The sequence below is a fragment of the Anthonomus grandis genome, chromosome 8 (genome assembly GCF_022605725.1).
Source record: "Anthonomus grandis grandis chromosome 8, icAntGran1.3, whole genome shotgun sequence".
In the NCBI taxonomy this organism is placed as follows: Eukaryota; Metazoa; Arthropoda; class Insecta; order Coleoptera; family Curculionidae; genus Anthonomus; species Anthonomus grandis.
This window is the reverse complement of record NC_065553.1, coordinates 4380407-4399432: the sequence shown is the minus strand read 5'-3', so window position 1 is coordinate 4399432 and position 19026 is coordinate 4380407. Positions and strand designations below refer to the sequence as shown.

Below are 19026 nucleotides of genomic sequence, written 5' to 3'. Positions count from 1 at the left end.
ACCGAAATTGAAGAGGACTTAGAATATTGTTTGAATTAGGAAAAGAAATCACCCTAATTTTAACTAGCCTTTCCATAATTTTGGATAAATTGGAAAGTAAAGAGATGGGTCTATAGTTGGAAGGATCCTCCAAGTCTCCACCTTTGTGAAAAGGAATGTGGAAAAAATAGCAGACTTAAATACCAAGAAATATTAATTGCTTGCGCTAAGATATTCAAAATTAGGTCAGACAAACCTGTAAACATTTTCTATGGATAGGCCATCATCCCCTGAGCTGTGTTTATTTTTAATGGCTTGTTTCAGTTCTGTCAAGTCTGTGGGAATGAAGAAAAATGAATTTTTAGCTCTTGTAAAATTTGACAGAAGAATAAAAGAAGTATGAAAGTAGTGGTTATCAGTGAATTTCCTGATGTAGTGAAGAATTCTAAGGTTTTTAGAGGACAACTTATCCTTTTGTTAACCATGGTTTTTTATTTCTTATTTTAATTTTTCTAACAGGAAACGCCTGGTTAAAGAACTGTATTAAGTTGGTGTGAAATTTCCCTATAGGATCTGTAGACATCAAAACATCTTTCCAAGAAGCATTATTATATCGCCGATAAAACCTATCATAGTTTGTTGTACTAAATATTCTACCATACTTAAATTTTGCTGGTTTTTCTACAGAAGTCAAATTTACATTAAATAACATAATGATCCGACAAGGCTGCATTAATGACAGAACAGAACAGTAATCATTATGGATCATCCGATCCAATTATCCCGATCATCATGGTATCCGCTATAAGAGGAGGGATCTTATTACTTTTTAAAACATATGGGAAATCTGGAGCTTCAAAGCTACTTCAATAAGTCAATATTCATGCTATACTGAGAACAACTAGAGCTACTGAACCAACTAGAACAATCAGACTAGCAAACCAACATCATGACATTGACCTTTTATAGCAAATTCCTGGGTCAAGTTTTAGTAAACATTAGTTAGAAATGATTAATTATTACTACTTAATAATTTTCTGTATTTCTGTATAGACATTACGTAAATTATGTATTACTGTTGTGAATTTAGTTTTTTGCTCGTTTATAAATAAATAAATAAATTATTGTTGTAATACTGACCCCAGACAAGACTTTTTTTTTATCGTACTGCTACAGATGATTTGTATTTAGGTTTATATGTTATTTTAAAAATCTTTATTTTTCTAGAGTTGGTTGAGCTGCACAAATCTGCTCACTGATAGAATGTCAATACGTTATCCGGCTCAAAGGACCAAAAGTAATGTTACCATTTTAAAGCTGGTGAAATCCTCTAATATCAAGCGGCCCTCGTAAAAATCACCATGAAAAATCAAGTCTCCCCCTTTGAAAAACAAATCACAATGTACACAACAAAAGAGCGTTACATATAAAGCGACTAAAAGGCGCGACCACGAAAAAGGAGGGAGTTTAAATCCCGCTCCTCGTAAAACTTCGAGTGATTTCGTAGCTCCGAGCAAACCGTACCACTTGTTGTACTCCGAGCGCAAGCAGTGGTTACAGAAAGTCAGAAAATAAACGCGGATCAAGTTGTTGTTTTGACTTCGAGTAGTTCAGGTCAGAACTCGCGCTCGTTTCGCGTATGTTCGATTACGCGTAGTAGTGTTTAAACTGATCTGGTTTGAGAGTGGTTAGGATCATAATACGTGAAAATGATCAATTTAGGGTGATTTCTTAAAAGTTTTTTTTTAAGTAAAGTAGGATTTAACGGTGTCTTAAGATGCCTTCGAACTTTACGAAATGTGGAACTGTTCCTATTTGTTTTATGCTGTACTCGTTCCTGGTTGGACTCAGTTTTGCTACGATAATGGGGGATGAATGTGATTGGACTGGAAGGTAAGTCTTATACTTTAGGTAAAAAAAAACTAGACTTATAAATAAAGGAAATTTAACTGAATATAAAAAGGAAAACTGAAGGAGATTTTTGATACTTCACAGAAGATTGTTTTTTATTTTTGTATTTTTAAATTCACCAACAGTCGTGTTTTATGACGACTAAAATATGATTTAAAAAAATCATATAAATAGTTTTGTTATGAATGTTGGCGCCCAACGTGGGGTAGTTTTAATGCAATTTATGCTCTTTCGTTGCTGTAAAAATTCGGTTTTAATTAAAATTATTTCTGTGATAGTGTCTTGAGAACTTGTAGAATGAGTTACTAGTTTAAAACTCAAATATTGATTCTGATATTTCTAATATGGCCTTTAATGAAATTCCAGGATTCTATCAGGGTTACTTTCAATTGAGATCACTCCTACAAAAATTGTTGATTCTCTGCTTGGCTCGTCAGGAATATTAATTTATTTGATATATGAATTATTATTCGTTTAAACAAGCGGTTAAACTATTAGGAAATAAATTGATATTAATTTATCACTGTTTATTATTATTGTTATTAACTTGGAATGTACGGCAAAATAACCAATATGTTAAGGGGATCTGTGTTTATAGAATTCGCAAGTAAATATTAGAAATACTTCAATTAAATTTTTTTAATGTTTATTAGTGTCAGAAAATTAAATTTTTAGAACGACTTTAGCTACAATGTCAAGTAGTTTTTGGGTAATTAACTCTTTATATTCCTTCTGCATTGTTTTATTTAGAAATTTGTATAGTGATTTACTCTCGATTAAATCCCGAAAAACTGAAATAATTTCCTAATTTTTCTGGAGCTTTTATAGATTTTTCTTGGATTATAGCAGCTGAACTGATCAAAATAACTTTTCATATAATAAAAAAAAATTTACTTTTTAGGAATTATGGCGCCCAACATGTACTTTTTTCAAGTCAAAGCCTAAACTTTGATGTAAAAGTTAGTTTATCTAAAATATTTTTTTAACACTGTTTAAGAATTTATAAATGGACTGTTATCAAATTAAGAATTTAAAGGAAAATTATTTTTTTTACAATACATTTTCAATATGAAAATTAAATAATTAGTTTGAATAATTATGAAATACATTTTAATAGTCTATGGTTCGAACCTTTGGTGTGACACTCAAATCACAGGTACAGGTTTGCAACTAAAACACCAATATAAGCAAAACTCGTTATTTTACTGTTGAGAGTACTGAGAGAGAAAGAGTTTTGGTTAGTGGTAAAACTATTTTGTGATTTATGAAATACCTTTGTTTATGATTCTCTTCAGTTTATTAAACTAATTAGAAACTTGGATTTTAAAACGACTTTGGCTATAATGCGCATTGTTGTTTTTAGATAATTAACTCATTAATTCAATAATTTACTATAGAAATCAGTTTTTATTTAATTTTCCTTCTGTAATGTTTAATTTAGGAATTTGTACAGTGTTCCACCCGCGTTTAGAGCCCAAGGTATTATATAATATATGATTTAATAATCTCCTAATTTTTCTGGCTCTTTTATAGATTTTTCTTGCTTTATAGAAGCTACCTACATTGATTAAAATTATTTTTCATCAAATATAAAAAAAAAAATTCTAAATCATGGCGCCCAACCTAAAGAAGATTTTCTTCAATTTATGCCCTTAATTTGATGTAAAAATTAGTTTATCTAAAATGTCTTCTGTTAATATCATTTTAAGAATTTGTTTGTCGGAATTAGAAATTAAAAGGCAAATTAATTTTTTTTTTAATGAACTTTGGCAAATAACGTGGGGTAGTTTTTATGTTGGCATAAATCCCCGAAAAATTAAATACCTTCCAAATTTTTGTCTGACAACATGCACATATTTTAAAATGAAGTTTTCTAGGGTTTTATTGTATACATAATGATATTTTAAAACTATGAGGAATTATTTACATATTACCCAGCTAGCAATGACATATGGAAACGTCGTTACAATTACGAGTCATTGACGAGTTACATGATAAGATCATGACGTGAAAATGACCTAATGTCTCAGAAAAAATACGTCATATTGAATTCGTGGTTTTCTTATGAATAAGAAAAGATTGGAGGTAGAATTTCGAGGACTCTCAGCTTCTAGAGCTCATACAGTTTTTTTTTTAAGTTTGAACTCTGTTCTTTGAAAAGCCAAGTCTGGAAACAATTAACTGCTTACTTAGAGGTTCAAAATTACAAAATATGAAAGATTTTTAGAGGAATTACAACTTACTTCAAACAGCAAATCACAACCACGAAACTGCCTTAATTAAAAAATCACAAAAAATAAAATGATGGAAATGCATGCATGTACTAAAGTCACGGGTGTCTTTGGATTTACGGCAGTAACAAGTTTTAAATATAAATTTTTATTTTTGACATAATATGCATTTATAAGTTATTTTGTTACATCAAACGTAGTTAAAATAATATAACCTACAGTACCTTACTTTGACGTAATTTATTTCGTAAATTTTGGTAATTTAATGACATCAATTTTTGCCTGGACTTATTTATAAACAAATTTTGAATTTAAAGACTTGAAATGAACTCTGGCGCCCAACGTGGGGTACTTTTTCTATGTAGGTAGGTATAAAAGTTTAAGTTTAAATATTCATGTGTAAAAGTAAACATTGAAACTGAACGGAAAATAAATATAATAAAATAATTAAACGTATAACATATATAAAAATAGAAAAACTAATATTCAGCTTATCTGAAGTGTTTTCATTAAAACTTTCTAACCTTTGACATCGGTCGTGGGGTAGTTTTTGTGCAAGGTATGCTCTCTATATTGGTATAAAAATAAAGTATTGCTTTAAAATTTTTGGAGAGACTTCGTAATGATAATCTAGTATATAGGTCCATCAAAAATGATTGGCATTCATACCCTTTGAATTAAGACCCAAAATAATTTGAAACTATGATACCATTACCCCAATTTTTTTTACATTAAAGTTCATTCAATAAAAAAAACAAAAAGTAACATAAAAGCCAAATTTATACAGACATTCGATTGTAGAGCTTTTGTTTTAATGTTAAAAATTTGTTAATTTTGCAACGAATTTTGGCACCAAACGTGAGGCAAAATCCACTTTTATTATTAATGCATTTACATTTTTCTGAACTGCACTTTTATGACAGCCTGTAAAACTTGACTTTATCGAATTTTAGTGCCTTGAGGCCTTTGACGATAATGGATTTCTACTGTTTTTTTTCTTGGGTTGGACTCCTACCGGCCCTCTACCAACCAGACAACCCTTTTAAGAGATTGCTCCGGGTCATAAATCTCTCTAAAAGTTTGTCTTTTTTATAAGTTAAATTTTATAGTATTTATAATTATTATTTTACTACTGTGTATTTTTTTTTCTATCAGTTCCATAATCATCTTAGACCCACCCTTTCTCTTTGATTTGAACGACTTGAAATGAGTTTGTTTGAGTCTTATTAAATTTTTTTTGACTCTATGTTTACAAATGGATTTTTAACTTCCGAATTTAGCATCTTACACAGCTCATTCCCTTATTCTCACTAATTATTGAATCTCCTTGATTGCTTCCACTTTATCTACGATTTAATCAACATCGTTCAAGGACCAATTACGAGGTATTTATCACCCCATAACAATTTATTCAGCATATCGAGAAATTGGTTTCGAACATGCACAGATGGCAACCGTAAGAATCTGGTTCTTTGTCTGTAAAAGGACACCAATGCGATACAATTCCCAAGTTAAAATATGCATTTATTGCCACTGTATGATACTAATGTTGGTAAATTATTGGATTTTTAATAGGCAAACAATTCCTAATAAAACAATTATCCTGGCACATGCCTCAATCTGGCTTTAATAGTCTTAATTGCCACTCGCAAACAAATTGAAAAAAAACCACACTGGCACTTAACGACAAAGAATTACGACCGTATTTAAGTCGGACGACCGTTCACTAGTCGTCAACTAATTAGTTGATCAATTGGCGTTCAACGTTTCTCTTTGTTTATCCATCCATCGTTTGATTTAACTTTATTATTGACTGGGATTTCTTAATAACCCACAACGGTCCTTTTTAGGTTAAAAACACCCACAATTCAAAACATAAATGTCACGTTCCAATTTTTTTTTACCTAAGCGGGCTATAATCCCTTTTAACTGAGGGCTTGTTTACCCTTAGTGTCGCCATTTTGGATAAACACCCTAGGGGTACCACTGTTATCTCTGTCTGATTCCTTGTTTTTAAACAGTTGACAGATACATGAACTTTTACATATTTTTCTTTTTGGATGGATATACAGGGTTGCAGAACTTAAAAAAAACACTTTTATCTTCATCCTGTATGATATTTACTCAGTTGATAACTATTTACGTCTTACTAAATATAAATATGAGTATTTGTTCTTAGAATAAACTATTCCCATTTATAGGTACACAAGAATTCTATGAAAATGTTCTGTAAATGTGCAAATTATATTTTCTGTGTCATGCTATAAAAAGAGGGATAATGAGTAATTGCACTGGTCGCAATCCTATTTAGAAGTTATATGTGTTTATTTTTATTGCTCTTTTTTTTTCATATAATTCCTCGTATTAATTTAGTTTTTTGTTTGTAGATTGTATTGTTTATTTTTATAGTTTCGCTGTTGTTTAATAATAATTATATTAAGATTACTACTTTCATTTCAATTTAAATCTCGCAGTTCCATTTTGCTTCATATACGAATGAAAACTGAAATGTAGGCCATAGCATTTTCCAAAGTTATAGCCTACATTTTAACCGGCTAAATTGTCCTTATTATCAAGGCAAGTAATCTTTGAAAGCCCATAATTAATTGTTGGATTTTGTTTGTCATCTCATTTTCGCGAAAGTAACCACGGTATAAGATTTATATTAAAAAAAACTCGTTCTGATGCAAGTAAAGTTTCATTTTATATGATTACCGTCGGAACGTGTATTTTGTAATGAACGGCTTCTTGAGGTTCATTAATTATTATTCTCCGATGATAATCTTTGCCACTTATGTCATTAATTTTAGCGATTTTAACTGTACATGTATGTGATCCTGATTTTTCAGGTTATTTATTTTGTGAAATTCCAAAACCAGTAGTCAATAAATAATCAGATTAAGAAATACCACGTATATAAAACAATACATATTGAATTAAATCAATTTGTCTAATAAATAATATACATTTCATCAAAATTAAATCTTCATGGGATAATGTCTACTAAGGCCCAATTTTACATATCTTAATTTATCCAACGTGTTGCAGCCAGATAACTGGATATTTATCCCATACGACGATAACCCTGAGAATTCTACGTTTCTGATTGAATTGAGGTCGCAATCAAGTTTCTCACATTGATATTCGAATAATAACGCAAAAACCGCACCAAGTTTAGACGACTGATAAGCCAAATCTAGTATTTTATCCAATATTTAGCAAACAATAACAAAAACAATAGGATATAAAAGTTGTCTGGTTAAGCCGCGACCACAAGTGAAATATTTCGTTTAAACAATATTTCATCTCATCGGAGTTATATTCCAAAAAATGTTTCCCTAAAGATTTTTTTTTTAAAATAAAAGCTGACAATATATCGAAACCAACCAGCGCAGCCAACTTAAGCCACTTGAGTTATTTGTTTTGGTGTGCTTAAGCTCGTGGATTCATTACAGTGCTCTGGTTAACGTCAACTAAAAATTAAGACCTGGTGTGGTTCTAGGAATCACATATTATCACTTTGATTCAATAACTCCTAGATTTGTCCAGAAAAGCATATTTTTATAAAAACCTATTTTATATACAGGGTGACCCATCGAAAACGTACCGCAAGGCATTACAGATTGGGAAAAGACTTTTCGGCAAAATCCAAAAATACGTCAAGTATGTTTGTCAGGAGGACAACTTTTTTACATAAAAACCATTTTAAAAAACTCAACCCCTCATGCGGGGGTGACATCCCCTATTTTTTTTTCAAATGGAACGGGGTGTCACGTGATACCTCCTTAAAAAGATCATGTCGTTCCCTATACAACGCTGCTTAGTTTTTAAAAATCGAGTCACTCGTTCAAGAGACATGGGCCCTTGAAAGTTGAACAATAATGTGTGACGAAAAATGCAAAAAGCGATTTAATGCTTACCATGTTAATCAAGTAAATGCTCGAAGTGCTGTCCACCAACGTTCTTACAGTGATACAAATTATCTTCAAACCGTTGCCGAACGTTTAGAAGAATTTGCGGTGTCACTTCGCGACATACGTTAATAATTCTTCTTCGCAACTCTTCTAATGTAGCAGGTGGAGTTTTGTAAACTACGGATTTTATGTGTCCCCACAAGAAAAAAACTAAAGGACTCAAGTCGGGTGACCGAGGTGGCCACTCAATTCCGCCCCTTCGTCCTATCCAGCGTCCTGGAAATCTGTCATTTAAATAGTTGCGTACATTTAGTGAGAAATGTGGAGGAGCTCCGTCTTGCTGGAAAATCAATTCCTGTTCGTTGTATTCCTGTGCGCGGTCCTCTTCTATGATATTTGTTCGGCTACAGCTGGGTCGATGGCATTTTGTAACAAATCTAAGTACATATCGCCTGTTAAATTTCCAGGGAGGAAAAAAGGGCCTACAATGGAATTTCCAAAAATACCAGCCGATACATTTAACTTCTGGGGGTGTTGTGTGTGTGTTTCGTAGAAAATCCTTAGATTGCTCTTAGCCCAATAACGGTAATTGTGGCGATTCACTAAACCATTTAGGAAGAAAGAACCTTCGTCCGAAAAACACATATTAATCGCTCACTCATAACTTCACAAAACTGCAAGCGACGATCAAAGACGTCTTCATTCAATTCTTGCACTAAGCGAATTTTATAGGGATGGAACTTTATTTCTTTAATACCCTTTGGACACTTATTCGAGACACACCCGTTGCAATGGCCAATTGTCTTGTACTTAACGTACTATCCATTGCAACTTCCCCCAATACTGCAATCTCCATAGCTTCATGAAACCCTGCATTTTCAAAATTCCTCTTTTTGTTATAAACTGAACCTGTTTCGCGAAACTTTGCAACCAATTCCCGAACAATTTTCCCAGAGAGATGTTTCTCAGAATGCCGTTGATTAAATAAATCCGCGATCCGATTTTCACACTCATTGTTTCATCTTCACTCATCTCTACTCTTTCTGCAATTGAGTACACCATAATTGATAATAAATTTAAAAGTCCAACAATTTTTAAATACTTTAACCACAAAACAGGTATCTAACAAAACTGCTTGACCTAATTTAAACGTGAAGAAAGAAACCGGATATTTTTATTCGCTAAATGTGCCTAAAGAATTTGCCACAAAAATGACAAGTTCATTTAAAAGACAAAAAATTATTTCTAGCATTCTTATCGTTTGTTTACTTGAAATGATTAAATTAGTGTTTCGACTTAAAGATGTGTTCTATGTTCATTCTGGGTTCAGTCTCACTCTCTCAATAAATTTTAATGATATCATCACACATTATTGTTCAACTTTCAAGGGCCCATATCTCTTGAACGAGTGACTCGATTTTTAAAAGCTAAGCAGCGTTGTATAGGGAACGGCATGACCTTTTTAAGGAGGTATCACTTGACCCTCCGCTCCATTTGAAAAAAATTAGGGGATGTCATCCCCGCTTGAGGGGTTGAGTTTTTAAAATGGTTTTTATGTCAAAAGTTGTCCCCCTGACAAACATACTTGACCTATTTTTAGATTTTGCCAAAAAGTTTTTTCCCATCCTGTAATGCTTCCCATCTTGTAATGTTTTCGATGGGCCACCTTGTATAATTAATCCACTGTTCCGCATCACCAGCAAAACTAATTTGACCGAATCAAACGTTCACCAACCGACGTTATGAGCGTTTAACAACAACAAGCCATGAATATTTTATTTGCCTTCGTTGCAAGAAATCTCGAACAATAAAGACCGCCTTGCAAGTTTGTATTGTTGCTAAAACGGAACCGTATCTCGGGGCACGTGTACTCACAAGAGATTTTACGAAACAACGGAATATTACCAGGTATACCACTTTGACAATCATTTAAATTTGCCGCATGCGACTATTACCGTGATTATACGTATCGACGTGCTGCTTGATTGGGTCTTTGCTTTATTTAGAAAGTAACTTGTACTGGGTGGAACCTTTTAATTTTTATTTTGCTATGTTGAAACTTATATGGTAGCAGTACCAAAAGGGACAAAGGAAGGGCTATACATACGAAAGCATCTGTTTTAGGTTTTAAATCAGACTAAACAAAGATTAGCCCGATTGCAGACTACAGTTGAAAGAAACTATGATGGAAATGCTCCATCCAACTTTTTAAGACAACATACAAAGAAGAAAGACAATTTCCCTCATAGATCTATTTGGCTTTAAGACGATGCTCTGCATCATTTTCCTCGATATGTACTTTAGTATTTAATCAGACAATCTGTCAGTCTTATTCTTGTATTGTTTTAGCTTTCTGAACTTCGTCAATATTTGTTTTAGCATTTAGCACAACAACTCATTTGACATGATGGAATTTTCCATTATACCATAAACTTTCTGAACATTGTCAATAACTGATGACTATTCTTCCAAGAATACTATCCTCCATCAAATTCTTTTTGGATCATTAAAGTGCTTTGTTCCTGGTCATCCGTATTCTTCTAAAGCCAAGGACTAAAATATAAAGGAAATTAATTTAAAAATCAATAATTGAGAAGCAGAGTGAGTCAAAGATCGTCTAAATGCAGTTTGTCTAAAAACTAATGCTCCAGTCTCTACTGTTACGTTGAACCTCAACCTCTTTTAAGATTATCAATAGCTGATGACAATTCCTAGGTCATCACTTACACTCATGGACAAAAATCCCAATTTATCTGAGACCCATTTTCTCTTGTCCAATTTTTTGTAGAGCCACACGTGTTTTGATTCTGGTTTAAGAGAACACCCATATATGATCTCCTACAGCAAATGACGAAAATATGGAAAAAAACTATATTAATAAAGCACTTGTACTGGGTAGAATCAATTTAAATGTTTATTTTGCTATGTGAAACCCTTATGCCAGTAATACCAAAAGAAACAAAGAAAAACTATATGTGGTACTTATTATTCTTATATTGGTTTAGTTTTCTGAGCTTCGTCAGCCTCTGTTTTAGGATTTAATACAAGTACTATGACATGATGCAATTTGTAGTGTTATTCTTTGTCAAACCTGAACCTCTTTTAATATTGTCAATAGCTGATGACGATTCTTAGATCATCACTCACATTCATGAACGTAAATGTCTAAGCTTTCATCCAATTTTTCTTGAATCTATACAATCTGCTTTGATTCTGGTTCAAGAGGATACCCATATATAATTTTTTTACAGTGAATAAGTAAAACATGGAAGCAACCGAAATCAAAGATCGTCTAAGTCCATTTCGTCACAAACTAATGAAACGAAAAACATAAATTAGAAGTTAAAAATATTGTTAATTAAGCTGAACAAATATGGTTTAAAGTGCAGATTACAGTTTAAAGAAGCTATGATAGAAATGTAACATACATCCAATTTTCCATGGAAATATACAAAGAAGAATAACAATTTCCCAAATAGATCTATTTGGCTTTAGCAAGACGGTGCTCAGCATCATTTTCTTAAAGAAGTACTTGAGTACTTAAATCGAGTTTTTCTCTGTCAGTGAATTGGTAGAAAGGTCATCAATGTGTAGACGTGCTGCTTGATGAACTATGAAATTATTTTAGTGTTATGTTTCATCATACTTCAACCTCTTTTACGACTGTCAAGAGCTGATGATGATTTTTTTTAGATCTACAATCTCTACTGTATGCTACAATTTCTAGTATTGCTCTTCGTTAATCTTCATACTCTTTTAAGATTATCAATAGCTAATGACCATTCTTAAAACACCACTCACACTCAGGATGTGAGAGTTCTATCTCTCGTCCATTTTTCTTTGGATCCGTAAAGTAATTTGGTTCTGGGGGCATTCGAATGTCATCCTCTACAGTGAATGACGAGAATATAGAAGAAAGTGATTTTAAAATCAGTAATTGAGAAAATTTTGAGTAGTGAATCGAGTCAAAGATCATTTACATTAATTTCGTCTAAAAACTAATGATAAAATGAAATAAGAAGTTAAAGATAATGATCATCAAACTCAACAATGAAGCATTAAGAGCAATCAAGTTTGAATTGTAGACTTGACAATTTAGGAAAACTATGAGAGAAATGTATAACTTAAATCCAATTTTCCATTGGAACTTACTAAGAAGAAGAGCAATTTCCCTAACCAATCTATTTGGCTTTAGGAAGACAGTGCTGAGCATCATTGTCCTCGATAATTACTTGAGTAATTAAATAAAGCTTTTTCTCAGTTAGTGGATTGATAGAAGGGTCATAGAATGGTCAGCAATGTGTCGACGTGCTGCTTGATTAAGTATAGGATTTAACACAAGTGCTGTAATATGATGCAAAATCTAGTGTTACTCTTCATCATACCTCAACCTCTTTTACGATTTTCTTACGATAGTGCATGACGATTCTTCATGGATCTACAATCTGCTTTTATTTTGCTTTAAGAGGATACTCACATATCAATCTCTACATTAAATAATTCAAATATGGAAGCAATTAGTTTAAAAATCAGATATTGAGAAAATTGTGCGAAACAGAACGAGTCAAAGATAGTGTAAATCCATTTCGCCTAAAAACTAATGATAAACGACTTTTGAAGTTTAAGATAATGCTCATATAGCTAAACAAAGATTATCCAGATTGTAGGTTATACTTTAAAGAAAGTTTGATGGAAATGTGTAACATGATTCAATTTTCCATGGGAACATACAAAGACGAAAAACAATTTCCTTAACCTCTTAACCTCTACCTCCTTTACGATTGTAAATAGCTGATGACGATTTTTCTTGGATCTACCATCTACTTTTATACATAGCCTATTACCCCCTATGCTGATTTATATATCAGGTATTAATAACATTTGGAGAAACACAGCGACTCGAATATCATTTAATTAAATGAAATTTGACATAATATTAGAAGTCGAAGATAATGCTCACCAAGCTAAACGGAAGTGATGCCCATCTCAGGCTACAGTTTCGAGAAACCATAATGGAAATGTCTAATTTATATCCGTTGTTTTCATCCTCTTTAATAATAAAGAAAACAAATTTGTAAATAAAAAAAAACAATTTCCCTTTATAGATATATTTACTTCAAACTCAACCACGTTCTGTTCGCTAAGTAAGAGAGAATAGCCAGCAAAATTCCTGGATCTTACATCTTTGGATTTTTTCTCTAAAGTGAAGGAAAAATAAAAGATGCTCTTGCTCACGAGCTAAGCATTCTGTTTTGATGATCCATTTTTTTATAATTTAAAAGATTTCACGTGGCAGTAACCGTATTGGCTTCAGTGGGAACATTTCGGAGATCAATGAGCATCCTTTGATTTACCAGCATGTGATGTCAATAAATGACTTTAATATCGTTTGATGTCAAAGTACCCGTTGCGCAAAATTACCCCAAAGCCGGCTCATCAGTTCAAAAAAAGCAAATAATACGAGTTCAAACACACAAACCCACAAGGTAAACAATAAAAACAGAAAACAGGCCGGATAACGACTCTTGCCACATAAATATCCACGCTTATCTTTTTAAAATAATACTTAATGCCGATACCTTAAGACAAATACGGCCGCCTTTATCTCTTGTTGATTCAAATACTCGATGTCAAAAATACCAGGACAGCTCATAAAAGAAATGTTTTCTTAGTGATAACCGATTTTGATATTTCTAAGGATTTCTGACTAATATGTGTACTTTATTAGTTTCTTGATAGCGACTGGGTCGTTTGCTTACTCTATCTGTTAATTGGGAATGTTCTATATATTTTTTTTAAATTTTCGTTTCTAGTTACGCAGTTAAGGGTTTTTATCAAGCACCACTAGAATCCATAGAGTTTAAGAGCCCAAAATTCAAAGATACGAGTTACTTGTATTAAATTTATTCTCAATACACGTGGTTCCTCCTTGAAATATTTCCACGAAATATCTCCGTATACACTAAACTCTACTGTTTCATCAAGACTGATCTAGAAGTGAGGACTTGATGAATTTTTTTTCCTGAATTTATAGATTTTGGTTCTGAAATTTGATCTTGCTGGAGTCAAGTCTAATAGGATCATGAAACTGAACAGTAAGAAAAGTAATTTTTTTCCCTTATATATGTGACATTATATGCTTCCGTCGCTGTTTCACTTTTATAATATGAATCAATTGGAGAGAGTCTAGAATAAACTTTTTTTCAGCTTTACCTTAGATTCATGTCAATTAGATTTATTATGGAGCATAGGGATTGTTAATTTAAAACAAAAGCACGAGATTCGGTAAATAAATGATATCGAATTCAAAACTACGTTAAAATTGAAATTTCTTTTAGAAATCAAAATAGCCTTAGGTATAGAACCATAGACACCCACGCGACTAGAATCTTAGATTAACGGTTTTTTATTATTTATCTTGGCCGTGCCTTCTTAAGAGCCTGGTGTAGGTTGGGCGCAACCGGCTTAGCACTATAGCTTGTCGCATTATAATACCTCGACCTACGCAGAATTAAACACCATTTTCTCTATAGCCTCGAGTTGACGATACACTTTTTGCACTTGGAATCCTTTTATAGAGGGCCAGGGTTGATTCGACCAATTGATAACTCTTAAAATTCTTAACTCGTATCGTATACACCCTGTGCAAGCAGTACTTTATCGCTATGGGCGTAGTAACAGTATAATTTCAAGAACCGGCCACGGTTGAAATGTTACAATTATGTCTCGCTCTTAGATATTACCATTGATAGTGATGAAGAAAGTAAATGGCGCTTATATAGAAAACGCTAAATGGGTCGCTAAGTTTTGCATTATGATGCAACCGCAATTTGCTTTCGTACTTTTAGCGTCATTAAAGATTACACAGTTAAAAGAACTCAAGGTATCTTCCACACCATCATTATCTTATAAACTTTTTTTTCTAGCTTGCATTGCTTGTATGCTTGAAAAAAAAAGAAGCATGAAGACCAAAAATGGGTCAAATTGGCTGAGGAAGGTTATAATTTTGAGAGTTTGGTTTATTTAATTTTCCAAGGACGGTCAGTTTTATGGAAATCTGAACTTGTTTCTTTTATTATGATTTCTTATATTTTATTTTAATTAGGAAGACTTCTAAGTTTTTATTAGCGTCTTGAGTCTTCATTACTTCCTTTTTATGTTCCATTTTTTCAGCCCTTTTCGGGGCTCGAACTCATATGAAGCATTCCGATATTCTATCTCACTAGCCCATATAGCAGTGTTGTCAACAAATTCGGTCTATTCCAGGAAGTTATATAAAACTGGTGAACTATGCGGAACTCTATGGGTGATCTGATCTACATTTAGCATGAATAATCTATAAAGCATGCTTACGAAATAGATGCCAAGTATTACCATTGCTGTCATGCTTGTCGATTTGAAGAATATACACATACTATTCTAAAGGCAATACATTTTTATATTTTATATGCTGTCTTAGTAAAGAAAATTTGCTCTATTATTTTTTCTAAGCATGAGAGTAAGCCATAATGGCCAGCTTTCCTATTAAAGCTATATATGACTACTTTATGAGCGATAACTTTTGATATAGAAAATATTTTGCAAAATATCTAGTAAGAAACGGCATCCATGTAGTAAATCAGTTCATTGGTAGCTAAAAATTATCAACGAGTTCTTCTAGAATTCATTGATTATTCCAGGCAGTTAAAAAATATTACTCGACTACATAGAAGATGAATATAGATTAGGGTTTCTTAAAAAACCTACCTATACCTGCTCGAGCAACGGCTACTGCATTGACGAGCCCTTCGATGACATAGGTCCAGTTCAATAAATTACACAGTTGTGATTTACGATTACATAAGGGTTTATTGTACCTTTTGGTTAGTAATAATTAACAGGTATAGACTAATGAACGATTTACAATGTTGAAGTTAGTTATTTACCAGGGTTTACAATATTAGTTGACGTTACCAGCCTTCCAGAATCACAAGACCAATAGCAGGAACTTAGCAGGAACCAGGAACGGCATTAGCACTAACGTCACCTTGGTTTGTGCAGCTATTGACAACCACTGTTGCACTCACAACGTTGCACTCACTTTCAGTTCAGTTTTCCACCTTTACGCACACTTATTCACTATAGACTTTTTTACATAACTTAAACTACTTTATCGTAACAATTAGGTATACATATATGAACTTTAGACAAATACTTAAACGGAAGAGAGTGAGAGAGAGAGGAATTGCTTGCGCCAACTTGCTCTTGACTAACTTATTTTCTCGGTACTTTAAGCTTTGTGAATTCCTTCACTGGTGAAAGAAACCTTGTGTTTCGGGGGCGCGAGAGTAGGTACTTCTTTTTGCGGCGACGGAGTGAATACTGATTTTTTCTCGTGGGACTCGGGGTGAAATGTTGGGTAAAAATGTGGGATGCACGTGTGTCATGGGGCCAACACTTAAGTGAACTTGAGGAGAAAAATGGATTTTTAAGTGCACTTAAGCTAAACTGGTAACAAAGGCATTTCTTAAAAAGTAGGTAAAAACACATGTTGGGATTTGGGAGAAAGTTCAGGCAAAAATTATTTACTTGAGAAAAAAGGTATTATTCGTTTGACAACCATAAACTTCGATTCCATAAAATCATAAAATAAAATAAATTGTTAAAATTAACTTTTAACATACTCCCCCCTTTTGAAGGCTTTGCCTTCAACAAACATTATACATTATAACTTATAGACAAAACTTATCAAGAAATACTATGGTTAAACTAAGTTACTATCAGATTTGGGCAACGGGCATAATTTGGTTATATTTCTAGTAAATATTCCATTTTTAGTCCTAATTTTTACCAAGCGTATTTTACCATCTTTATTAGGTAAAGTGTCTACTACTCTGGCCAACGGCCAATCAAGAGGTTTGGTGTTCTCATCTTTAAGAAGAACAAGGTCATTTGTTTCAATATTGGGGACTGGGGACATCCATTTAGGCCTATTCTGAAGATTGTTGAGATACTCTTTGGTCCATCTAGTCCAAAAGAATTGTTGAATCTGACTTAACCTTTGCCAACGATCTAAGCGGTTTTCAGGAATTGACGAGACATTGGGCTCAGGGTACGAAACGAGAGGACTTCCAACTAAAAAATGTCCAGGGGTAAGACAAGTTAAGTCCAGTGGATCAGCTGATAGGGGAAGAAGTGGCCTGGAGTTTAAAATAGCCTCAATTTGTGCTAAAATAGTGGAAAAATCTTCAAAGGTTAAATTCTGGTTTCCAATTAATCTTCGTAAGTGATGTTTAGTACTTTTTATAGCTGCCTCCCAAAGACCACCCCAGTGAGGAGAGAAAGGAGGTATAAATTGCCACTGTATTTCATGGCATGAGAAAAATGCAGTCAATTGCTCTTGTGTCTGTTGTGACTTAAGCGTGTCATAAACTTCTTTAATTTGATTGCTGGCACCAGAGAAATTTGTACCATTGTCACTAAAAATTGTTGCCGGGCATCCACGTCTTGAAATAAAACGTTTAAAGCATGCTAAAAATGCTTGTGAAGAGAGACTTGATACTAGCTCCAAATGAACAGCTTTAGTGACCATGCATACAAATAAAGCGATATACGCCTTTTCAATTTTGGCGCGTCGAAGAGATGACGATTTAATAATAAATGGTCCTCCAAAATCGACACCTGTTGTTAAAAACGGTCTAGAAGGGACAACTCTGGATTTAGGGAGATCTGCCATAATTTGTTCTCCTGTTTTAAGCTTAAATTTATAGCATTGTAAACAGTTTATAGAGATCTTTTTTATTTCTCTTAATCCATTTAGCGGCCAGTATTTAAGACGAATATTTGACAATATCGTTTGAGGACCAGCATGTCCTAACCTAATGTGTTCTTTTTTCAGCAAGAGTCCAACAACATGGTTTTTTGAGGGCAATAAAATTGGAAATTTTTGATCAAATGATATGGGTGCTTGGGATAATCTGCCTCCAACCCTTATGAGATTGGAGGTATCGATAAAGGGGTTTAACCTAAGGACTTGCTTGTTTGAAATTTTTCTTTCTTCTGACTTTAGTTCACTGATTTCCTTTGAAAACGTTTGGTGTTGAACTTGCTTTACTATAAAAATTTCTGCAGCCTTTAATTCAGTTACAGCTAAAGCACCATAAAATTTTTTACCATTACCTTTACAATTATTTACAAATCTATGTATAAATGCAATAGTTCGTTGCAATCGCAATAAGTTAGAAAACCGATTAAAAAGTGTTATCCAGAAATCTTCGGAGTTAACAAGCAAGACCGTTTTTGCTTTTCTTGCTTCTTCTTCAGTGGAGCAAGGTCCCTTTTCAAACATTTTTAAATTTAAATTCGGGTCCAGTAAGAACTTTGGGCCGTTCCACCAAAGCGTAGAGGTGAGAATCTGGTCTGCGGTAAATCCGCGAGAAAGATGATCAGCTGGATTATCCGCAGTTGGAATATGACGCCATTTGCAGTCTTGGGATAAAACCTGAATTTGAGAAATGCGGTTTGCTACAAACACATTGAAACGAGAAGGGTGGGCATTTAACCAAGCAAGTACAATCTCAGAGTCAGTCCAAAGATTAATGTTGTCAACTGAAAATCTTTCTTTTAATATGGAACACACACGAGTGACTAAATTGGAAAGTAAAAGTGCTCCACAGAGTTCCATGCGGGGAATTGTAATTTCTCTTATCGGGGCTACTCTACTTTTGGCAGTAATAAGTTGACAAGAGACATTTTTGTTAGGATAAAGGGCTCTTATATACACACACGCACCATATGCCTTCCTGCTGGCATCTGAAAATCCATGAATTTGAAGTGAACTGGGATTATTATTAGCTAGGAAAAAACGTGGAATTTTTAAACACATTAGTTGGGGAAGATCTTTAATAAAGGTGGTCCATTGGGTTAAAATGGGTTCTTTCAGGGGTTCATCCCAATTAATTTTTTCTTTCCAAATGTTTTGCATAATTAATTTAGCATTTACAACAATGGGA

General features: G+C 33.3%; 1 protein-coding gene across 1 annotated transcript in view; it reads left to right on the top strand.

Moving 5' to 3' along the window:
- The window catches only part of LOC126739217 (meteorin-like protein), a 72398-nt gene that overhangs the window by 7073 nt on the left and 46299 nt on the right, over positions 1 to 19026 (top strand). The window contains exon 2 of the mRNA XM_050444796.1: positions 1207 to 1872. Coding sequence (XP_050300753.1) covers positions 1757 to 1872 — 116 coding nt within the window. The 5' untranslated portion in view covers positions 1207 to 1756. The remainder of the gene's footprint in view (positions 1 to 1206; positions 1873 to 19026) is intronic.